The sequence below is a fragment of the Pleuronectes platessa genome, chromosome 12 (assembly GCF_947347685.1).
Source record: "Pleuronectes platessa chromosome 12, fPlePla1.1, whole genome shotgun sequence".
Classification (NCBI taxonomy): domain Eukaryota; kingdom Metazoa; phylum Chordata; class Actinopteri; order Pleuronectiformes; family Pleuronectidae; genus Pleuronectes; species Pleuronectes platessa.
In genome coordinates this window covers 1,628,869-1,646,642 of record NC_070637.1, presented here as the reverse complement: position 1 = coordinate 1,646,642, position 17,774 = coordinate 1,628,869, and the positions used below count along the sequence as shown (strand labels likewise).

Here is a 17,774-nt window from a genome sequence, read left to right as displayed (position 1 = left end):
TATTTTGATTCTCACCAGTACATGTGCAGCTCTGAACAGATAGCTGAAAGGATAGTAGAGCAGGTTGATGAAAGAGGCAGCATATAGGTCAGCATAGCGCATCACTTGGGAGGCAAACAGTGTTTGACGGGAGCCGCTGCGAAACAGACTTCCCATCATGCCATAGCACATGTCCATGTCATGAGTCGCTTTCTGGAAGGACAAAGAGTAATGCATGAAATAATTTCACATAATGATATTTGTCGTTGCAGCCATAATCTTTTTGATCTGCAAGAAAAATATTTTTGTTCGTATAGAGGTGATTCAAATTTTTTTTCTACAAATTGTGTGTGGACATACAACTTTGGATTAATAAAGTTGTACTGAAATAAATTGTTGTCACAGTATTGATAGAAGATTGGTAAAATACATATATTTTAGTTGTGACAGCAACATGCACATTTGATGGTGCTCTGCAGTCCTGTACCTCTTTCAGCTTCTACACCAAAGGACTATGCCTTATCACTACATTGAGGCTTGGTATATTTATTGGGCTGTGACCAGGGCACTGACACAGGTACTCATCATCTGTCATTTTATTGTATGAGCTCGTTTTCAGACATGACCTCTGGGAAATATCCGGACAATTGGCTACAGAGTTTACCCAGAGACTGCCTTTCACACATGCACCATCCTCTGCATTAATCAGGCGAGAGGTGGAGCAGCCAGGTGCAGCAGATAGAGGCAGGAAGTGACATATTAAGGATTTTGTTTATAGCACCCTGGCACCGTCGTCGGCTCTCAACACAAACTCTCCTGACATATTAGTCTGTGTTTTCTATTTGTGTGAAACCACTTTTTCACTAGGAGATATTTTTTGTTGTCTTGTTTTTTCATTTTTCGAGTGCTCGAAAACACTCCCTGCCACTCGCTCATAGTGAATCCAGTGGGGGATCCCTGGCTATGTTCACACATCGATTTCCGGAGAGAATATGGAGTACTGCGGAGTCCAGTGCATGTCTGGAAGCAGCTGAGTGAAACACAGGAGGTCTTACCTTAATCTGTCCCTGCAGGGAGCTGATGTCAGGCCTTTCGTTGCTGCTGCTGTCCAGATGTCTGAAGTCAAAACAAAGTGTACTGTGATCTAAGAACACAACTCCTTCCACATGAGCTTGATGCCTTACTAGTTGGAGTGCAAGATTAAAATACATGCTTGGGGTTAGTTTAATTGGAGACTCTAAAACTAAGACCATTCACTCAGTGAGCTCCACCTCCCAGGCATTTAAGTGGCGCAGATTGGAACTAGATGGGCTGTCCCATCTAGTTCTACAGTAATATTGCTGGATATGGGGGCTTCGCAGTCACTCCTAAATGTTTCTACTGTTCAGCGGCTATGGACACTCTACAATTGGCATGGTAGGCACAATCACCTTCTGTTTGCACCGGGTCAGCCATATTGACTGTTAGTTTGTCTTGGGTGCAGCGCTGGCCTTCACTGTTGAACTGTCTGAGCTGCCTCACTGCTTTGACAACCAGCCCCTTCTCAACCCTGAGGTGCCTCCTGTTTCAGCCCCTGCGCCACCTGCCCCTTGCCCTGCGTGATGACGTAACTGCTTAACTACAAAAGCTGCTGGAGGGAGGTATGATCGAGCAGGTGGACCCCTTGGATTTCCAACTTAGTTGTCGCGAGAAAAAAGTCAGGAGGCCTGTGCCCATGCATTGACCTAAGGTAAATGAACAAGGCTGTGATCCCAAACAAGTATTCACTACCAACAGGAACTGACGGCCAAGTTCTACGGCTCCTCCACATTCTCCAAGCTCGACCTTCGCCAGGGCTACCTGCAGGTGCCACTGCATCCTTGCAGCCGCAAACTCACAGCTTTCGTGTCCAACGTTTTTCACTACACCTGCGTGCCTTTTGGTCTCAGCTCCGACCTCAGATGCTTTCACAAAATCATGGCGACCATCTTCGCTGGCATTCGCGGAGTAGTCATCTACCTCAATTACAGAGTGGTAGGGGAGAGCGGGGTAATGTGAGATTTTTTTACATTTGCTCCCCTCTAGGCGAGCTAAAATGATATATCAGTAAAATTTACACATTTACCATTAATTCAGGTTGTTTTCTTGCAATGGAAATGATCAGAATGTCTTCAGGACAAAGGAAAGTGAAAATATGATTGTTTTAAAAAAAGTGGTCTTGTATCCCACTTTACCCCAGCTACGGGGTAAAGTGGTCCACTTACTTTTTCCACTTTAAAACTACCATAACAACACATGTTGTAATAGTTAAAATCCCGACAGCTAGATTGACAACCACTAATATCGGACTAGTAACAGAATCATGGGGATTGGTCAATTTATGATTATTATGATTCATGTGATCTCTTGCACACCCTAGCTTATCTGCACATCGGTTCTCTGTCCAATCGGCAGGGACAGGGATATTGTTTTTCTCTGCGTATTCAAATGCAAGTTCACGGCACTTAACTGGAGCAAGGCCATGGAACTGGTCAGCTAGTTGTTTCAAGTGTTTGGCAAGCTCCTCCTCCATCTCATCTGTGAATATTCTCTTTACCTAAGCTACTGCACCCCAGGCTAATGATTTTACTTTTACTTTCTCTTTTTTCTTTATGAATCTTTTGAGGGTTGTCTTGTCAATATTTTTGATCCCTTCCAGCTTTTCTAAAGGACTTCTTTCCTTGCATGACCTCAGCGGCTGCACTCTCCATCTCTGCGAGGGGTGTTTGGCCCCAGGTTGTCTGCCTGGTGCAGTTTCTTGGCATGATGGCTTTTCTACAATGTTTATGACATTAAAAATAAAACATATATGATGTAATATAACACTAAAATATGTTGAAGACTAAACTTAACTTGTGCTTCATGGTGGAGACACTGTCTCACTTTATCCCACAGCATTTGTCCCACTTTACCCCACAGCCACCGTTTTAGAAAAAACAACATCTCTTAGCAATTCAGGCTAATCTTCAGCTAGCATCAATCACATGGTTTTATATGTTGGAAGTTCACCAAGATGTATGATATAAGTTTTTCTACCTGATTCAATTTGTTTTGACACGACAGTTGATTAAGTTCCAAGCAAGACAATTTACTTTTACATGCAAAAAACAAATTTTTGTGAAAAAACTTTCCACAGCACCAGCACCAACTTCTGCTTCATGGCAAGGGGGGAATGGGAGGGGCTTGAAAACATAATGGTCAAATGACCACCAATGTGTTCCGTTGCCTAGATAGAGGGGGTGTCTCACATTACCCGATGTCCCACATTACCCCGCTCTCACCTACACAGGCGACACTGGCCATCCATGAAGAGCGCCTCACTAGGGTGCTTGATGTCCTCACCAGCAACAACCTCACACTGAAGGGGGAAAAGTGCATCTTTGCTGTGCCCACCATCGAGTTTGTTGGGTCTTGCCTGACCACTAACGGCCTCAGCCCACTTCACTCTAATGTGCAGCATCTTCCTGAATCATCTTGGCCAGCCCTGCTAGCATTATTCCTGGGGATGACAGCCTACCTGCGCTTCCTTCCCCAATACTCCACAATCACTGCCCAGCTGCGAGAGCGCCGAAAAGGATGCCATTTAGACATGGACTACTTTCTCTGCCGCCTGTTTGCCAACTCAAGGCACAGCTCACATCGCTGCTGTGCCTTGCACAGTTTGACCTAGAGAGCCCCACGATCTTGACCTGTGATGCCTCAAATACCACGATCGGTGCTGTGCTGTCCTAGCACCAACGTGGCACTGAACGCCCTCTGGTGTTTGCCTCTCTGCGCCTCACCTCAGCTAATCAAACATACTCAGTTGGGGAGCTGGAAGCGCAGGCCTGTGTCTGGGCGTGTGAGCTGTGGCACATGTACGTGTATGGACGGCACTTTACACTGCAGACAGACAACCAGGCTTGGTGTGGTGGCCAGGTATCGACAGAGTCTATGGTAAAAGACTGCACAGCCTGCCTCGTCAGTGGGAAGACTTGCCCACCGCAGCCTCTGCAGTGGCCACCCACACCTTGAGAAAACATCCAGGTTGACATCTTCGGTGAGCTCCATGGTGTCCCACAGCATCTGTTACTCTGGTGGTCACAGACTTCCTCGCCTCTCTTTTTGCTCGGTGGGGCATCCCTGACACCATCACTAGAGATAACAGACTGTCTCAGCCGAGTTTGCAACATTTGTGAAGCGCCGGGCATTAACTACATCCGCACAGCCTTCTAACCCCTGGAGGCAAACTGGGGGGGATAAGGAGTTTCAATGAGACACTAAAAAACAGAGTCAGGGCATACCTGGTGGATGGTCTTCCCTTCTCTGCCACCCTGTTCCACACCCTGCTGCACTACCGGGTAACACCATACTCCATTACTGGCAGCTCCCCAGACCTTTTGATGATGGGGTCCGAACTTCAGCTTCCTTTGGATCGTCTGCAGCCGTCTGCAGCTAAAGCACCAGCAGCCCAACAGAGCGGAAAGGTCGCGGAAATATCAGCGTCACATGAAACATGACAAGAGACGGAGGGTGGGTTCACCTCCCTTCGCAATGCTGGATTGGTTCCGCCGTCGGTGTTTAGAGCATAGTGGTAGAGCAGAGTAGAGCTGTTGAAGTAATGGGCAGCCACAATCCTGTGAACAAACGGTGTGAACTGAAAACATTGTCTACGCCGTTTTGAGATGAATTTGAAGGTCAGGGCTTACGGACACTTGGAAGACACCACTGGAGCAGTGTGGAGGCCTTTTGAATTTTGAAAGTCACAAATGAGGTTAGTCTCTGTCCTTGTCTTGTTAGACCTTAGTGTAGCATTTGACAGTATTGATAATCACATTCTTCTACAGAGACCATAACAGTTAACTGGCTTTAAAGGATCCTTCCTAAGCTGGTATAAGTCTTTTTTTAGGCTTATTACAAGTTTATACAAACTAACTATGAGTCATCTGTGTACAGATCATGGAGTTCCACAGGGTTCTGTGTTTGGCCCTATTCTATTCATCTCATTTAATCTTCCTTTCGAAGACATTATTATGAAACACTTGTTATACTAGTTATGCCCAGTTATACCATTAAGCTAGTTTTTAAACCAAAGTTATCTTTGCCCTTGACTTTTCCTTTAAATTAAATTGTTTCACCTACGTTGTGTCTCAAGAAGATGCAGAAAAAGCCACACCTTTGTTACCCCCAGACTTGTCTATTGCAATTCCTCATCATCAAGCCCACCATTAGGGCAGGATCGTGGTCCTGTGAGGCCCCTGTGCATCATGTCTTGTGGAGGCCCCCCTTTCCTATATTGGTGTTTTTCTTGCCTAACTCCTTGCAAAACTATCCGCTTGATCAGGGGTGTCAAACTCATTTTAGTTATGGGGCCACATACTGCCCACTTTGATCTCAAGAGGGCCAGACCAGTAAAATCCTAGCATAATAGTTTCGTACCCCCCCTTTTGTTTTTTCGCCGCTGCCGCCACGCCCCTCCGCCCTGAACGACATAGCGTCGCTCAGGATGGGGGGACGTGGCGGCGGTGGATACCAACATGAAACCAACATAACGGGGGGGGGGGGGGGGGGGGGGGGGTCCGGCCCTTCTTGGAACACGGACCTAGGAGTCTGACGCACGCATTGAAAGTAAAAGGTGAGGGCTGGTGCGCACCGGCTGAAGTGGGATTCCAGCCCCCCGCCGCGTTGGCAGACCCCTGGCTACGGCGAAAGAACGATTTGTTTACTGTTCGACTGTTAAAGAGATGCCGACGTCAAAACATTAGTTCCGCCTCAGATTTCCCCCCCCCGGACGCGACACTAGTTTGAGAATCACTGGCATAGAGTGAGTTGGCAGTTGGTCTTTTTTATTTATTATTTCAATTTTAATTTTTAATCTTTTAATTTAGAGCATGCCTTGCATCCGGCGGGCTGAGCTGGACCCACTGGCGGGCCGTATGATTGACACCCCTGCGCTAGATCATCAAAATCTAGCTGTCTGACAAGGTCTGACTCTATTGACATAAATGACAATGAGCTGAGACGTGTTTGGCACATGCTCAAGATACTAACATAGTGACAAACGTGGATGATTGTAGCTTAAATAGAGGGAGAAATTATATACTTAAGGTAGACCAAATTGTGTTTTTGAGGTTCATTCTTGTTTGAGTTGGAAGTGTTTTAAGAGCTCGAAAATGCTAGCATAACGGTATTAGCCAAGCTTGAGTGTGAACAGCAAGTGACGTAATTTACATGTACTCCATTGTTAGCTTGCTGTAGTAGAATAATTATGTCACGATGAATACGGCTTCAGAACTCAGTAGTTATAATGTGACCTGGGAAGGAATGCATGTAGGCAAGGTCTGCCTAATGAGGTTTCAATTTCCACAGCCATACCATTAGAGATGAGCCGGATACTCGGCTGAAACGAGTATCCGGTACGGATAAAGCACTTTTGCCGAGCACGAGTATTATACGAGTAATACGAGTCAATATCTGTGCTCGGACTGAATGAAAATCCTCACACAGCGTCACAGCGCTCCTCCCCTTCACACACCGCTCTGCTCACTCACTCACAGAACAGCTCTCTGTCTCTCAGTCACTCAGGTTCGCGGGTCTTTTCCGTTAACGTTTAGGGTTTCTTCAGCTTGAAGTTTGTTTTTATTTCAGTTTGTACTTACTTATTAAAGCGACTCGCGTTGCGTCTCTGCCTGTCGGAGAATTTTTTTTTATTTTTTAAACCGTCAGTTGGCTCTAACCAGTTTTATTTTACTTCACGCACTGAGTGTCTGACACTTTCTAGGTAGTAGTGGTATACAAAATATTACAAATTAAGCTACACACACACACACACACACACACACACACACACACACACACACACACACACACACACACACACACACACACACACACACACACACACACACACACACACACACACACACACACACACACACTCCCCCTCTCTCTCTCTCTCTCTCATGATCAGTGATACAGAATAATGAGTGATACAGAGAGTATTTCAGCTGACACTGAACCACCAGTCAGAGTTTGCTTAACCTTGCAGGACAGTGAGGGTGGCAGTAGCACCCACCTTTCCCCCACTGAGACCAATATTGCATCTGGTGATGGAGGTCCTCCTCCACCAAAGAACAAGAGGACTTCTGCAGTATGGGACTCTTTCACTGTGTCTGAAAATGATCCCTCCAAAGCCATTTGCAAGCTTTGCAAGTCCAAGCTAAGCAGAGGTAGAGATGCAAAACATTACAACACAACATCTCTACATAACCATCTGCTATACTGTATGCCCATCACATTAGAAAGCCCACTGTATCAGCCACCTCCTCCTCCTCTCCTCTTCCTTCTCGGGTCACTGGTGTTCAGCTGGGTGCTACTAAGGGCTCACATTCATCTTCCTCTTCACCAATACTCACTGCATTTGCAGCAAAGCAGCCATTCTCAGCAAACCATCCCCGGTCAAAACAAATTACAGAGATGATTGGTAAAATGATCTGCACTGATCTTGAACCTTTCTCTGTGGTGGAGAGGAGAGGCTTCAAGACACTTGTTGGCTTTTTAGAGCCCAAGTATAAGATCCCATCGAGGCACTATTTCAGTCGAACTGTAGTGCCTGAGCTGTATGGGGCAATGAGAGGGGAGTTGGTCCAGTCAATTAAGGCAGCTGAAGGAGGTGTCATCAACCTCACTACAGATCTCTGGACCAGCAATCACAACGCACATGCATATCTCTGTCTAACTGGGCACTGGTGTGAACGTGTAGGGGAAGCTTCAGTACAGAGGAAAGCAGGGCTGCTAAATGTTGGTGTGCTGGACATTGAGCACACATCAAACAACATTCTGTGCTGCCTTAAGGAAAAGATGAGAGAGTGGGAAGAGTCTGTTGGTCAGTCTGTCACAATACGGTTTGTTATTTCAGATAATGCAGCCAACATGGTGAAAGCTTTGACTGAATATGGGCACATCCGTTGCATGTCCCATATGCTTCACTTGGTGGTGATCAAAGCACTGGCGAAGGACAGGGTTCTGACATCCCTTCTCTCCAAAGCCAGGATCATATCTGGCCATGTTCATCGCTCAAGCAAAGCCAGCAACAGACTACATGAGCTGCAAACACAGTTGAACCTCCCCCAGCACACGCTCATAACAGATATAAAAACAAGGTGGAACTATACGTTCTACATGCTCCAGCGGCTGCTGGAACAGCGCAGGGCTGTGCAGATTATGACACAGGAGTCTAACATGGGTAGAGCTCCAAAAATCATCTTACCAAATGAGTGGAGGTTAGCATCAGACATGCTCACTGTTCTTTGTCCTTTTGAGGAGGTCACAAGGGCACTCTCAAAACACAGCGCCTCCATCACTGAGGTCATCCCCCTCCTGCATGGCCTGTGCTCCATCATCAGATCACTGCATGTGGGAGGTCTTGCAGCTGGTGAGGAATCTGAGGATGAATCTGATCAGTTCATGGCTGGTGATGATGATCAGGATGCCACAGTGGGGCTGGGCCAAGATGTTGCGGCTGAGTCCAGGGAAAAGTTTGGCACAGCAGCAAGGAGACTGGCAGCCAATCTGTGCAAAGAACTAGAATGGCGTTTCCAACAAATTTTTGCAAACTCCACATTTCTGCTTGCCACTCTCCTTGACCCCAGATATAAAGCCAGCTGTTTTCCAGACAATATTGATGTGGAGGCACTGAAGAGGACATTACTCCACAGGATGGAGCTCTGTAACCCTGTGGCTACACCTGCAAGAAACACAGAAGAGACACCTGACACCAGCAGCACTTCAGTCTTGTCTTTCCTGCAGAAAAAGAAATCGGCTATTCCAATGAGGACACATTTACCATCAGGTGATGTGGAGGCCTACCTGACAGATGGGGACATCAGCCTTACCGATGACCCAGTGAAATACTGGTCAGGCAAGCTTCAATGCTGGCCCAATCTTATACGCTTTGCACTGCAGCATCTCAGTTGTCCCCCTACAAGTGTCCAGTCTGAGCGTGTTTTTAGCACAGCTGGAAATGTGGTCAGTCCACAGCGTGCAAACTTAGACCCTAGCCATGTGGAACAACTGGTCTTCATTTAAGTCAATGCAGATCTGAAAAACAGCATCGGACTATTTGATCCGTAGAACACAGTCTCCCTCTCTATCTCTGTATCTCTCTTACACACACACACACACACACACACACACACACACACACACACACACACACACACACACACACACACACACACACACACACACACACACACACACACACACACACACACACACACACACACACACACACACACACACACACACACACACCTGGTGTGGAACTAAATTAAAAAAAATAAAAATTAAAAAATCATAAAAAAATGTCAAAGTTAAAAAAGAAAGTTATGTTTAGTATGAAAACACTTGTTATTACATTCACTTCATAATTGCAACAGCATGTGTTGTATTCATTGTTGCAAAACTTGTTCTGTAAATAGTTCGTTTGCTATTGTGATCAAAATCACTGATCTGATGCTCAATGCTGATGCTGTCCTGTAATAGTTTTCTAATCAGCAATAAATATAACAATTTCTGATCAACCCATATCAATTGCATGCTTAAAATAACATACTGGTTAAAGCCCCGCCCGTTTCAAGACAACCCGGCCTACTTCCGGGTTGAATCCAGCCCACTTCCGGGTTAAACAACACCCACTTCCGGGTTAGGCCCCGCCCACTCCGAGTACGGATACGGATACAGATAATTCATATGGTTAACAGATACAGATACAGATACAGATAATGCTGTACTCGCTCATCCCTAGTAGTTATGAACTAATAGCACTCATAGTTAGCTAGCTAGTAGCTTTGATTAAAGCATCATGACTATAGCATGCTTTTTAAACAATTATTATGTGCTTATGTCTTTATTGTTTTAACAGCATTTAAGTGCCTTTTCAATAACAATTTTTCCCAATGATATTTCACTTAGGATATGTTACAACAATGTCAGTTATAGCACCACTAATATATGAGAGTGCCAAATCTCATGTCAAGTATGAAAGCAACAACAGTCAACTAGCACACACAGATTACATTTGTTAATTAATTTGATTTTGATGACCACTCAAAGAACAATAAATATAGTGCAAATATGTGTAGCACCAATCACACATCAATCACACACTGCTGACACAGCAGTTGGGGCAATTGGTACTTGGCATGTGGAATGGACTGGGATTAAACCACTGAACTTCTGGTTAAACGATGAGCCGCTCAACCCCTTAAGTGCAAATTAGGAAGTGTAGAATAATAAAAACAATTGTTTTGATATATGGCATATATAATTGAAATATAATGATATTTCCCCAAAACCCTCTTCTGTCTGACCATTTCTTAATAACAATTATTACTAAACTGATTTTGGAGAAAATGTTTATCATAGTCAGTGTTTATCAGACAATACTGTAAACAATTTTAAGGAAATTATTCCTATGATATATACTGCACAGACATGTGTCAATACAACAAAGGAAAGTTATCAAAACTTCACTCCCACATTAGTTGTAAATAGTTCAGCAGCCTCATTACGTACAACCATTGACATTGTCACCCCTCTGAAAAAGAAGGTAGTATATACTATCATTTTTAAGGTCTTGACCTTACTATGTAAAGTGCCTTGATATGATGTATATTATAATTTGGCGCTATACAAATAAATTGAATTGTACTGTACTCACGCTCTTAATAAAGCTGAAGTGGCCTTCTCTTCATTAGTTTCTCTTTCCACTCATTTCTGAATCTCCTTGTGAGGTCCTCCTCAAAGGGGAGTTCTCTGTGAAGCTTGGCCCGTGTATTCCAGTAGATTCTGGTGCACATTATATCTTGCTTGGCCCAGCTGATGTTGTGGTGTCATTACTGTCTGCTGGCACAAATCTGCTCCATAATGCGCAGAATTCTGTCTCATTGCGCTTGTGCATTGAGTGTTACAGCAGTATACAATTCCATGTCCTCGGCTTGTAGCATGCGGCTTTGATGCACATGCCTGCTCCAAGTGTCTTTGAACTCTCCACCTCAATGATCACTGTTGACATATCACAATTGTTAATGATCAACACCATGGGTGCCCACATTTTATAGGCTTGTGAGCTACCTTTGAAATGACCAGCTCAACATGATCTACCAACCACATAAAACATATTGATATTGCTGCCAACAAAAAAATGTACTGTCTTCCAAGATGACTCGACAGCAGTTCGCCCTGGTCTACAGTCGCAACACCGTCCAGGGTGTGGGGGCATGGCGGCGCAGAAAGGAAACGAGGGGGTAGGTAGCTGGAGATTGAATATCTGAAAAGGTGCGGGACTGTAAACGGTTTGGGAACCACTGCAGTAGGGTACCTACCTTATTCTTGTAAGTGTGGTTTTAAGGGCGGGTAGGTCAATGGGCGCATTCGTAAATTACTTCCGAGAGCGCCGGAGCGTCCAAGTGAATGCCTATTTGTCAAATCAAGCATGCGTGTTGCGATCTACCCACACTACCTTTGCGATCAACCGGTAGATCGCGATCAACGTCTTGGGCACCACTGATCAACACCATCACAAAATGACATGTCCAGCACTGATCCAAGTTTGGCCTTTGTTGTGAATTGATGCCGTGGAGTTCCTGAAGAATTTGCGGAGCAGATTGCAGACATGGAAAAAACTTCTGAATAACATCTGAATGGAGTTGATGATTAAAACAGTGCATATCAGGGATATCCCAGGAAAGTTTATCCCCTAGTATCTGCACTTCTCCATTTTCCCTGACACAAAGGACGCACTGTCCTATACCTGCCTCCTTTATCAGTACTAAGACCAGCCTTTACTAACTCATCAGTTTTTGTAACGTTAATGTAATGATATCATCAAGAGATATCACATCTTGCAGCCACCATTGGTTATTCTGACCCCTGGCTTAGATGTCACCAGGTCATGTAAAAAGGGCAGGTGCCCATCTGCTCTTTCCCCTTTCTACTCTTCTGCTTTGTCCACTCCCAGCCAGGGAGACATCCTCTCTATCCAAGCTCTTCTGACCTCCATGTAGGCCTGCCTCAAGGACTAAGGACTATGAATTCAGCACCAGCGACCATGACACAGTCTCACAAGCTAACTCTGCAAGAACAAAAGAGCTTTCCCTAACCTCAATACATTTTCATTGAGGTAGGTATCCAACACAGCAAGAACTGCATTATTAAAGAGTCCCAACGTTTTCCCAGCCTGGCCCATCTCCCCCAAACTTTACACACACAGGTGACCTAATTCACATGTTCTGACCATCCCACGCAGACCTTCTGACCTCCAGTCTATACATCATTAGGTATATGAATGTGGATACCAATCATATGGCACAGTTCTGCCAAGATAATTGCTTCTGCCTACAGAGAGTAACACATAGATTAGTGAGGCCTCGGACACCATTTCGTGGCTAGACCATTGAATAAGTAGAGCTGATGAACATGCTTTGTTGAGGTGTATGAGCATTTTGTATAGAGCTGCAAAAACTGATCATATCCCTTTTGCCATCTTCCTACTACCTACACGTATGTCTGTCCTTCTATCTGCCTGTATGTGGAACAACTATCTCATGAACCATTCATCTTAACAGCTTCACACTTGACATGTGTATTCTTAGTAGCCAAGGGAAGTGCAGTGTCAGATTTGGACACGCAATGCGTTCAATATCAATAACATTTATATAAACAGACAACCAGTCTCTATCATGGCAGCCACATTCATAAAATCTCTTCCTCTTGTATACACAAAGGAAAAGCACGCTGTTTGCTGTGTTTCTGCAATGCTTTATATCAGGCTGAATTGCAGAGCTTATATTTTGAAAAGTTCTGCACTTAAATTGAAAGATTTTGTTGACTATTTAACAGAAATAGCCAACTAGTTTTCTAAATTTACTCTGCAATATGGACTATAAACATCTTTATGTCTAGCATGCAAAAAAAAAAAGTGACAGTATATTGAATGCCTGTTTGAGGAGGTGTCACTAGTGCCAAGGAATAAGTCTAAAGTAGCTCCAGAGAATTGCCATAGGCCAAGCAAACAGCCCATTCAAAACAGGAATGTTTAAAAAAGACACTTCACTGGTAAAGTAAAGTAAAAACATGTTTTTAGAATTTTTGCAAAGGTCTTAAAAATCATAAACTGACATCTTTCAAAACCACACCTTCTAAAGGGTACACTAAGAATTTTCTCGGAAATTACATAAAACACAACAAACAACTGCTTTAACAAAGAGGAGCTCACTTGTAAAGCTCTGCCAGGAAGCATTCCAGAGACTGAAGCTCCTCAAATATGGCTGAAAAACAAACATTGGCAATTACATTTGTACATTAGATTGTATTCCTGATAGTTTTAAAACCCAGACATAGGGAAATCTGGGCTCAAATTAATGATGCGCATATACTTATTAGTGTGTATGTTTTCTCACAGCTTTTGTCAGTCCACACTTGCAGCTCCTGTGCCAGCTCAGGGATCACCAGGAAAGTCCTCCAGCCCTGACGCTTCTTGGATTTGAGAATATCACCAAAAATGTGGTCTCCAATGTAGATGATGTCCTTTCCTTTGGCACCCAGCAAGTCACACACAATGTCTGAAGATCCTGTGAGTAGAGACATGCAATTTTGGGCACTTTTATCCCCATAGTCCATCCTCTTTACTGAGATGAGCTGAGATTCAGCCTCTACAAGGTTTATTTTACATTTACTGTTGTAAATATAAGGTGTCTGCTGCTCATGCCTTAGGTAATCCTTTGGAGAAAAGGGTGTTTAGCAACAGGTTTCCAGTAGCAGCAACAGGGAAGTGTTTGGGGCAAAGTTTTTCCTGTGTTGCACATGGAGGTTATCAATGGCATGTTCACTTTTCTGTCATAAAACATTTCTTATCATTGTAGCACGCTATAAATATATCCGGATATATTCACATATTCAGAAATCAGAAGAACTACAAATGAATATTCAAATTGTAAATTCCTGATGTAAATACATTTTTAGCTTGTGTCTAGCTTTATTGTTTGATCAACCGTTTGTGTTGAGTGTAAAACCCCATAATGCAATTTAGTAAATCAGATATAAGTTATAAATCCAATCGGCTTCCAATACACTGAAATATATTATATATATGTGCAAACTTCGATGGTTGTTTCTATGACCATTACATTTTAAAGCAAATTAAATTAGAAGAAAATAATCAACAAGCTTTTACCTCCGGAATAAACAATGCCATGCTGGAGTGGTCCGGTGTATGTGCCGATCTTCAGCCGACCTGTGGTCTGAAAAAAACAAGGTTCAAGCAAACACTCATACACAGAAGTAATGTATCTTACAGAGTTTGTCTTCCATCTTTATTCAGGACTGTGTTCCTAAAGTAAATTTGTACACAAGCAGGAACTATTTAAGATAGAGAGAGGGCAGGGTTTTCAGGTAAAGTGCTGACGAAATAATGTGAGTATCTTTACAGTAATGTAGCACATACGTTGTTGATTCTAAACCAGAAAGTTAAATGCCATTGAATAAACGCAGAGTATGATATTGTCCACCAAGGCTTCCACAGTACACACTCACAGTGTCGACCTGCCGCAGCACTGTTCCTTCTCCAAAGAACACAGGCTTCCGGGCATCCACCAGGATCAGGTCAAAGTAAGACTGCCAGGGCCGGTGAGGTGTGCCCGGCTGCGATAAACAGACACACACAGGCATGCACACACATTAACCCATCAGAGCTCATTCAGAGATGTAGGGCATATTATCTGCCACCATCACCCAAATTACCACCTTTTCATTCCATTGCTTTAAATCCAATTGATTAATTAATTATCATCGGTTTATATATTCCCTTCTTAGCAGATATGAATCAATATATCTCATATTTTTATAAGCCACTTTGTTGTTACTTTGCTGAAGAGAACAGTAATTCATGACTTCTTAATCTGAGACTGAATTAATAAATTTGATAAATTTGCTCTGATAGGAGCTGGTGCTCGTTCTTCACAACTAGTGCAAATTCAACTATTACTAAACCCTGATAAAAAAAATGGATGCTATTCTCTAGAAAAGTGATAGAGTCATTCAGATCTAAAGATTTCTACTCTGAATGGGACATTTATTAAACGAGTAGATTCGTATAATTGCTGTGCTTTAAAAAAAGATCTGAAAGAACTAACTAAATACCCCCGAAGCCAAGCCCGCTTTTCTTTACAGAAATAAAGCATGTTTTTCCCAGGACAGCAGGAAAAAAGTTGTACAGTCACTTTTTATCTGTTATGGACTACGGCGATGTAAAATACTGTAAATGGACTCTCGGGCCTTCACCCTTAAGCCCCTCAATGCCGTCTATCACTCTGCTCTCAGGTTTATATCAGGCGATGGCTTTAGAATGCATCACTGTGTACTAAACAGTTTTTTGGCAGTCGCTGGCAGTAAGAAGGGAACAACACTGCATTTAATTTATTTACAAAGCACGTTTTGGTAAACTTCCTGATTATCTTACATATATTTTCAACTACAGATCAATATCACACTGCACTAGGTCTTAAGAATATTTTGGTCCTTAAAAATCCAAATGTGAGATTTGGAAATTGGCCTTTAAATACTTCACCCCACACACGTGGCACAACTTATAGAAACTTAAAAAACTAGACAAGCTGATCCCTTTTAGTCAATTTAAAACAATTGTGCTGACAGAGCAGTATGAATGTATGTGTTTTCTATAAATTCTTGTTGCTCTCCCGATGTTGACGTCCTTAGCTTGTTTCTTGTTGTATTGTCGCTTACCAAATGTTCATCAAACCTACTGAAGCACCATGTCTACTGAGATTGTTCATCATTATTTTATCATCAGTGTTACCTTTGGGCCATAGGAAAAGTCAAACAGGTAGGTCATAATTTTCTGTAAGACAACAGGAGAGGATTTTTGTCAACACTGGTCCAAAAAAATACATAAATCATTAACATGATATGACCTTATTAGCACAGTCTAAATGTATAAGTAAGTAAAGAACTTTCTTAGATAATATAAATAATAAAAGGCAAAACAAGACAGTACGATCTGGTTTGCTTTAAGCACTCTTAACATGTTAGACTGTACTGTCACCTCACCTCTGTGTATTTGTAATCACTGTTGGTGGCCAAAAACACTTTGGCTACTTCATTCATGCGACTGAGGAGGAGAGGAAGCTTTGGCTTGAAGGAGGAATAAATCAATATCATCAGACAACTTGAACAGCAAGAAAATAAGACTGAGCTAGAATGTTTTGTTACCACTGGACAACAGAGTGATGCAGTATTTGTTGACCAAAACTGGTACATGGTTGCTGTATGTACTCACATCCTTTACCACATACTTCTCCAGGTTTTGAACAGTTTTTTCTTTTAAGGACCCCTGAGAAAAAAAAAGAAAACAATAAGGCTGGGGATGGACTGAGCATTGACTAGAGATGGCCAACAGTTGCCTGGACAGGTTTTCATGTGGAAAGCGAAAAGTATCTACCTTTAAATGAACCCAATCCACAGCATCTCGGACATCATGGAACATGCTCTTGTAGAACATGAAAAGGTCACCATCTTTGAAGCCAGTCTCACAACTATAGAGACAATTCAAATCAGGTGAACATTACACTCTGCATTACAAGGATTCAGAGTTTCCCCTTGCAGAGCTTCTGAGATAGCATTCTGACTAGGATACTGACATTTGACTGATACTGAAAAAGTTCACATTAGATTCAGGTATTCTGTATGTAACAGTGACTGTTGGGTACCTTGAGTATCTGGGGCAGTTAGTGAAGAAGTCAACCAGGCAAGCAAATAGGTAGGTTTCTGAGAAGCCAGACAGTGTGAACGATTTATGCATCCAATATGACAAATCAATTATTACATACATTTTTTTTATATACAACCAAAAACACAGGACCACTCCTGTCTTTGTTCATAAAAAATTCTAATTAGAGTGTTCAATTCTTTTCATGTTTGAGTAAGAATATATTAAGTATCATTCTATGGTAATACAGTTTGTGTGCATATTTTGGACATAAAAAAATGTCAAAACTTTGAACATGTTAGTAATCAACAAATAACTGATAAATGTTACTGATAGTAACAGTTTGTTCTCCCCTTTTTCAAGACATCTACAAAGACCGGGCAAATTAAGTCTCCAAGTTACTTTGGATGAATGGTACAGATGAGAAGGATTCTTGTGTTATTGAACTATCCTTGAGACTGAATTAACAGCTGCAAGAGAGAGTGGGGGGTTGATAACACTTCTTACACAGGATAGACTCAAAAATGTAAAACAATATTTCCACATGAAGGGAAACTGCTGACAAAGTCCAGACCCAATTTTTCGGAGTTCCTCCAAAGCTCATGTCTGAAAACGGCTATACTGTAACTTTCTATTTTTTAACACTGACACCCTCAGTCAGAAGTAACAATTTAAACCTTCTGAAGATCTGTCAGACACACCGGAGACACTTTGGAGGGTAATTGTTAAGAGAATAAATTATTATTTGAACAAATGATCACAAGCTTGATCAAGCCTGTCGATAAAAATGCCCACTATAATTGTGCTCTAATAATACATGTTAAATACCCTCAAATCTTACAATAGTAGTTATAATAATTAATGTATAATTTCTATTACTAGGATAATAAAAGTTGTTGTGTTGGTGTCTTCTCTTACCAGGCAGGTTGAAAAGTGTGTTGAGGATGTAAAACCGGTCTGTGTCTCCACGTTGAATAAATTTGTTGGGGTACATCTCTCTTATATCAGGTCT

General features: G+C 42.7%; 1 protein-coding gene across 2 annotated transcripts in view; it reads right to left on the bottom strand.

The window, feature by feature from the left end:
- Positions 1-17,774, bottom strand: part of nt5c2a (5'-nucleotidase, cytosolic IIa) — a 32,629-nt gene that overhangs the window by 1,689 nt on the left and 13,166 nt on the right. For both annotated transcript variants that reach the window (XM_053436321.1, XM_053436322.1), the window contains exons 6-17: positions 17,681-17,772; positions 16,764-16,821; positions 16,496-16,589; positions 16,334-16,387; positions 16,105-16,188; positions 15,854-15,895; positions 14,572-14,679; positions 14,213-14,279; positions 13,440-13,610; positions 13,256-13,307; positions 1,035-1,095; positions 16-192 (exon numbers count right to left, since the gene is read on the bottom strand). In XM_053436321.1, the coding sequence (XP_053292296.1) occupies positions 16-192; positions 1,035-1,095; positions 13,256-13,307; positions 13,440-13,610; positions 14,213-14,279; positions 14,572-14,679; positions 15,854-15,895; positions 16,105-16,188; positions 16,334-16,387; positions 16,496-16,589; positions 16,764-16,821; positions 17,681-17,772 (1,060 nt within the window). The remainder of the gene's footprint in view (positions 1-15; positions 193-1,034; positions 1,096-13,255; positions 13,308-13,439; positions 13,611-14,212; positions 14,280-14,571; positions 14,680-15,853; positions 15,896-16,104; positions 16,189-16,333; positions 16,388-16,495; positions 16,590-16,763; positions 16,822-17,680; positions 17,773-17,774) is intronic.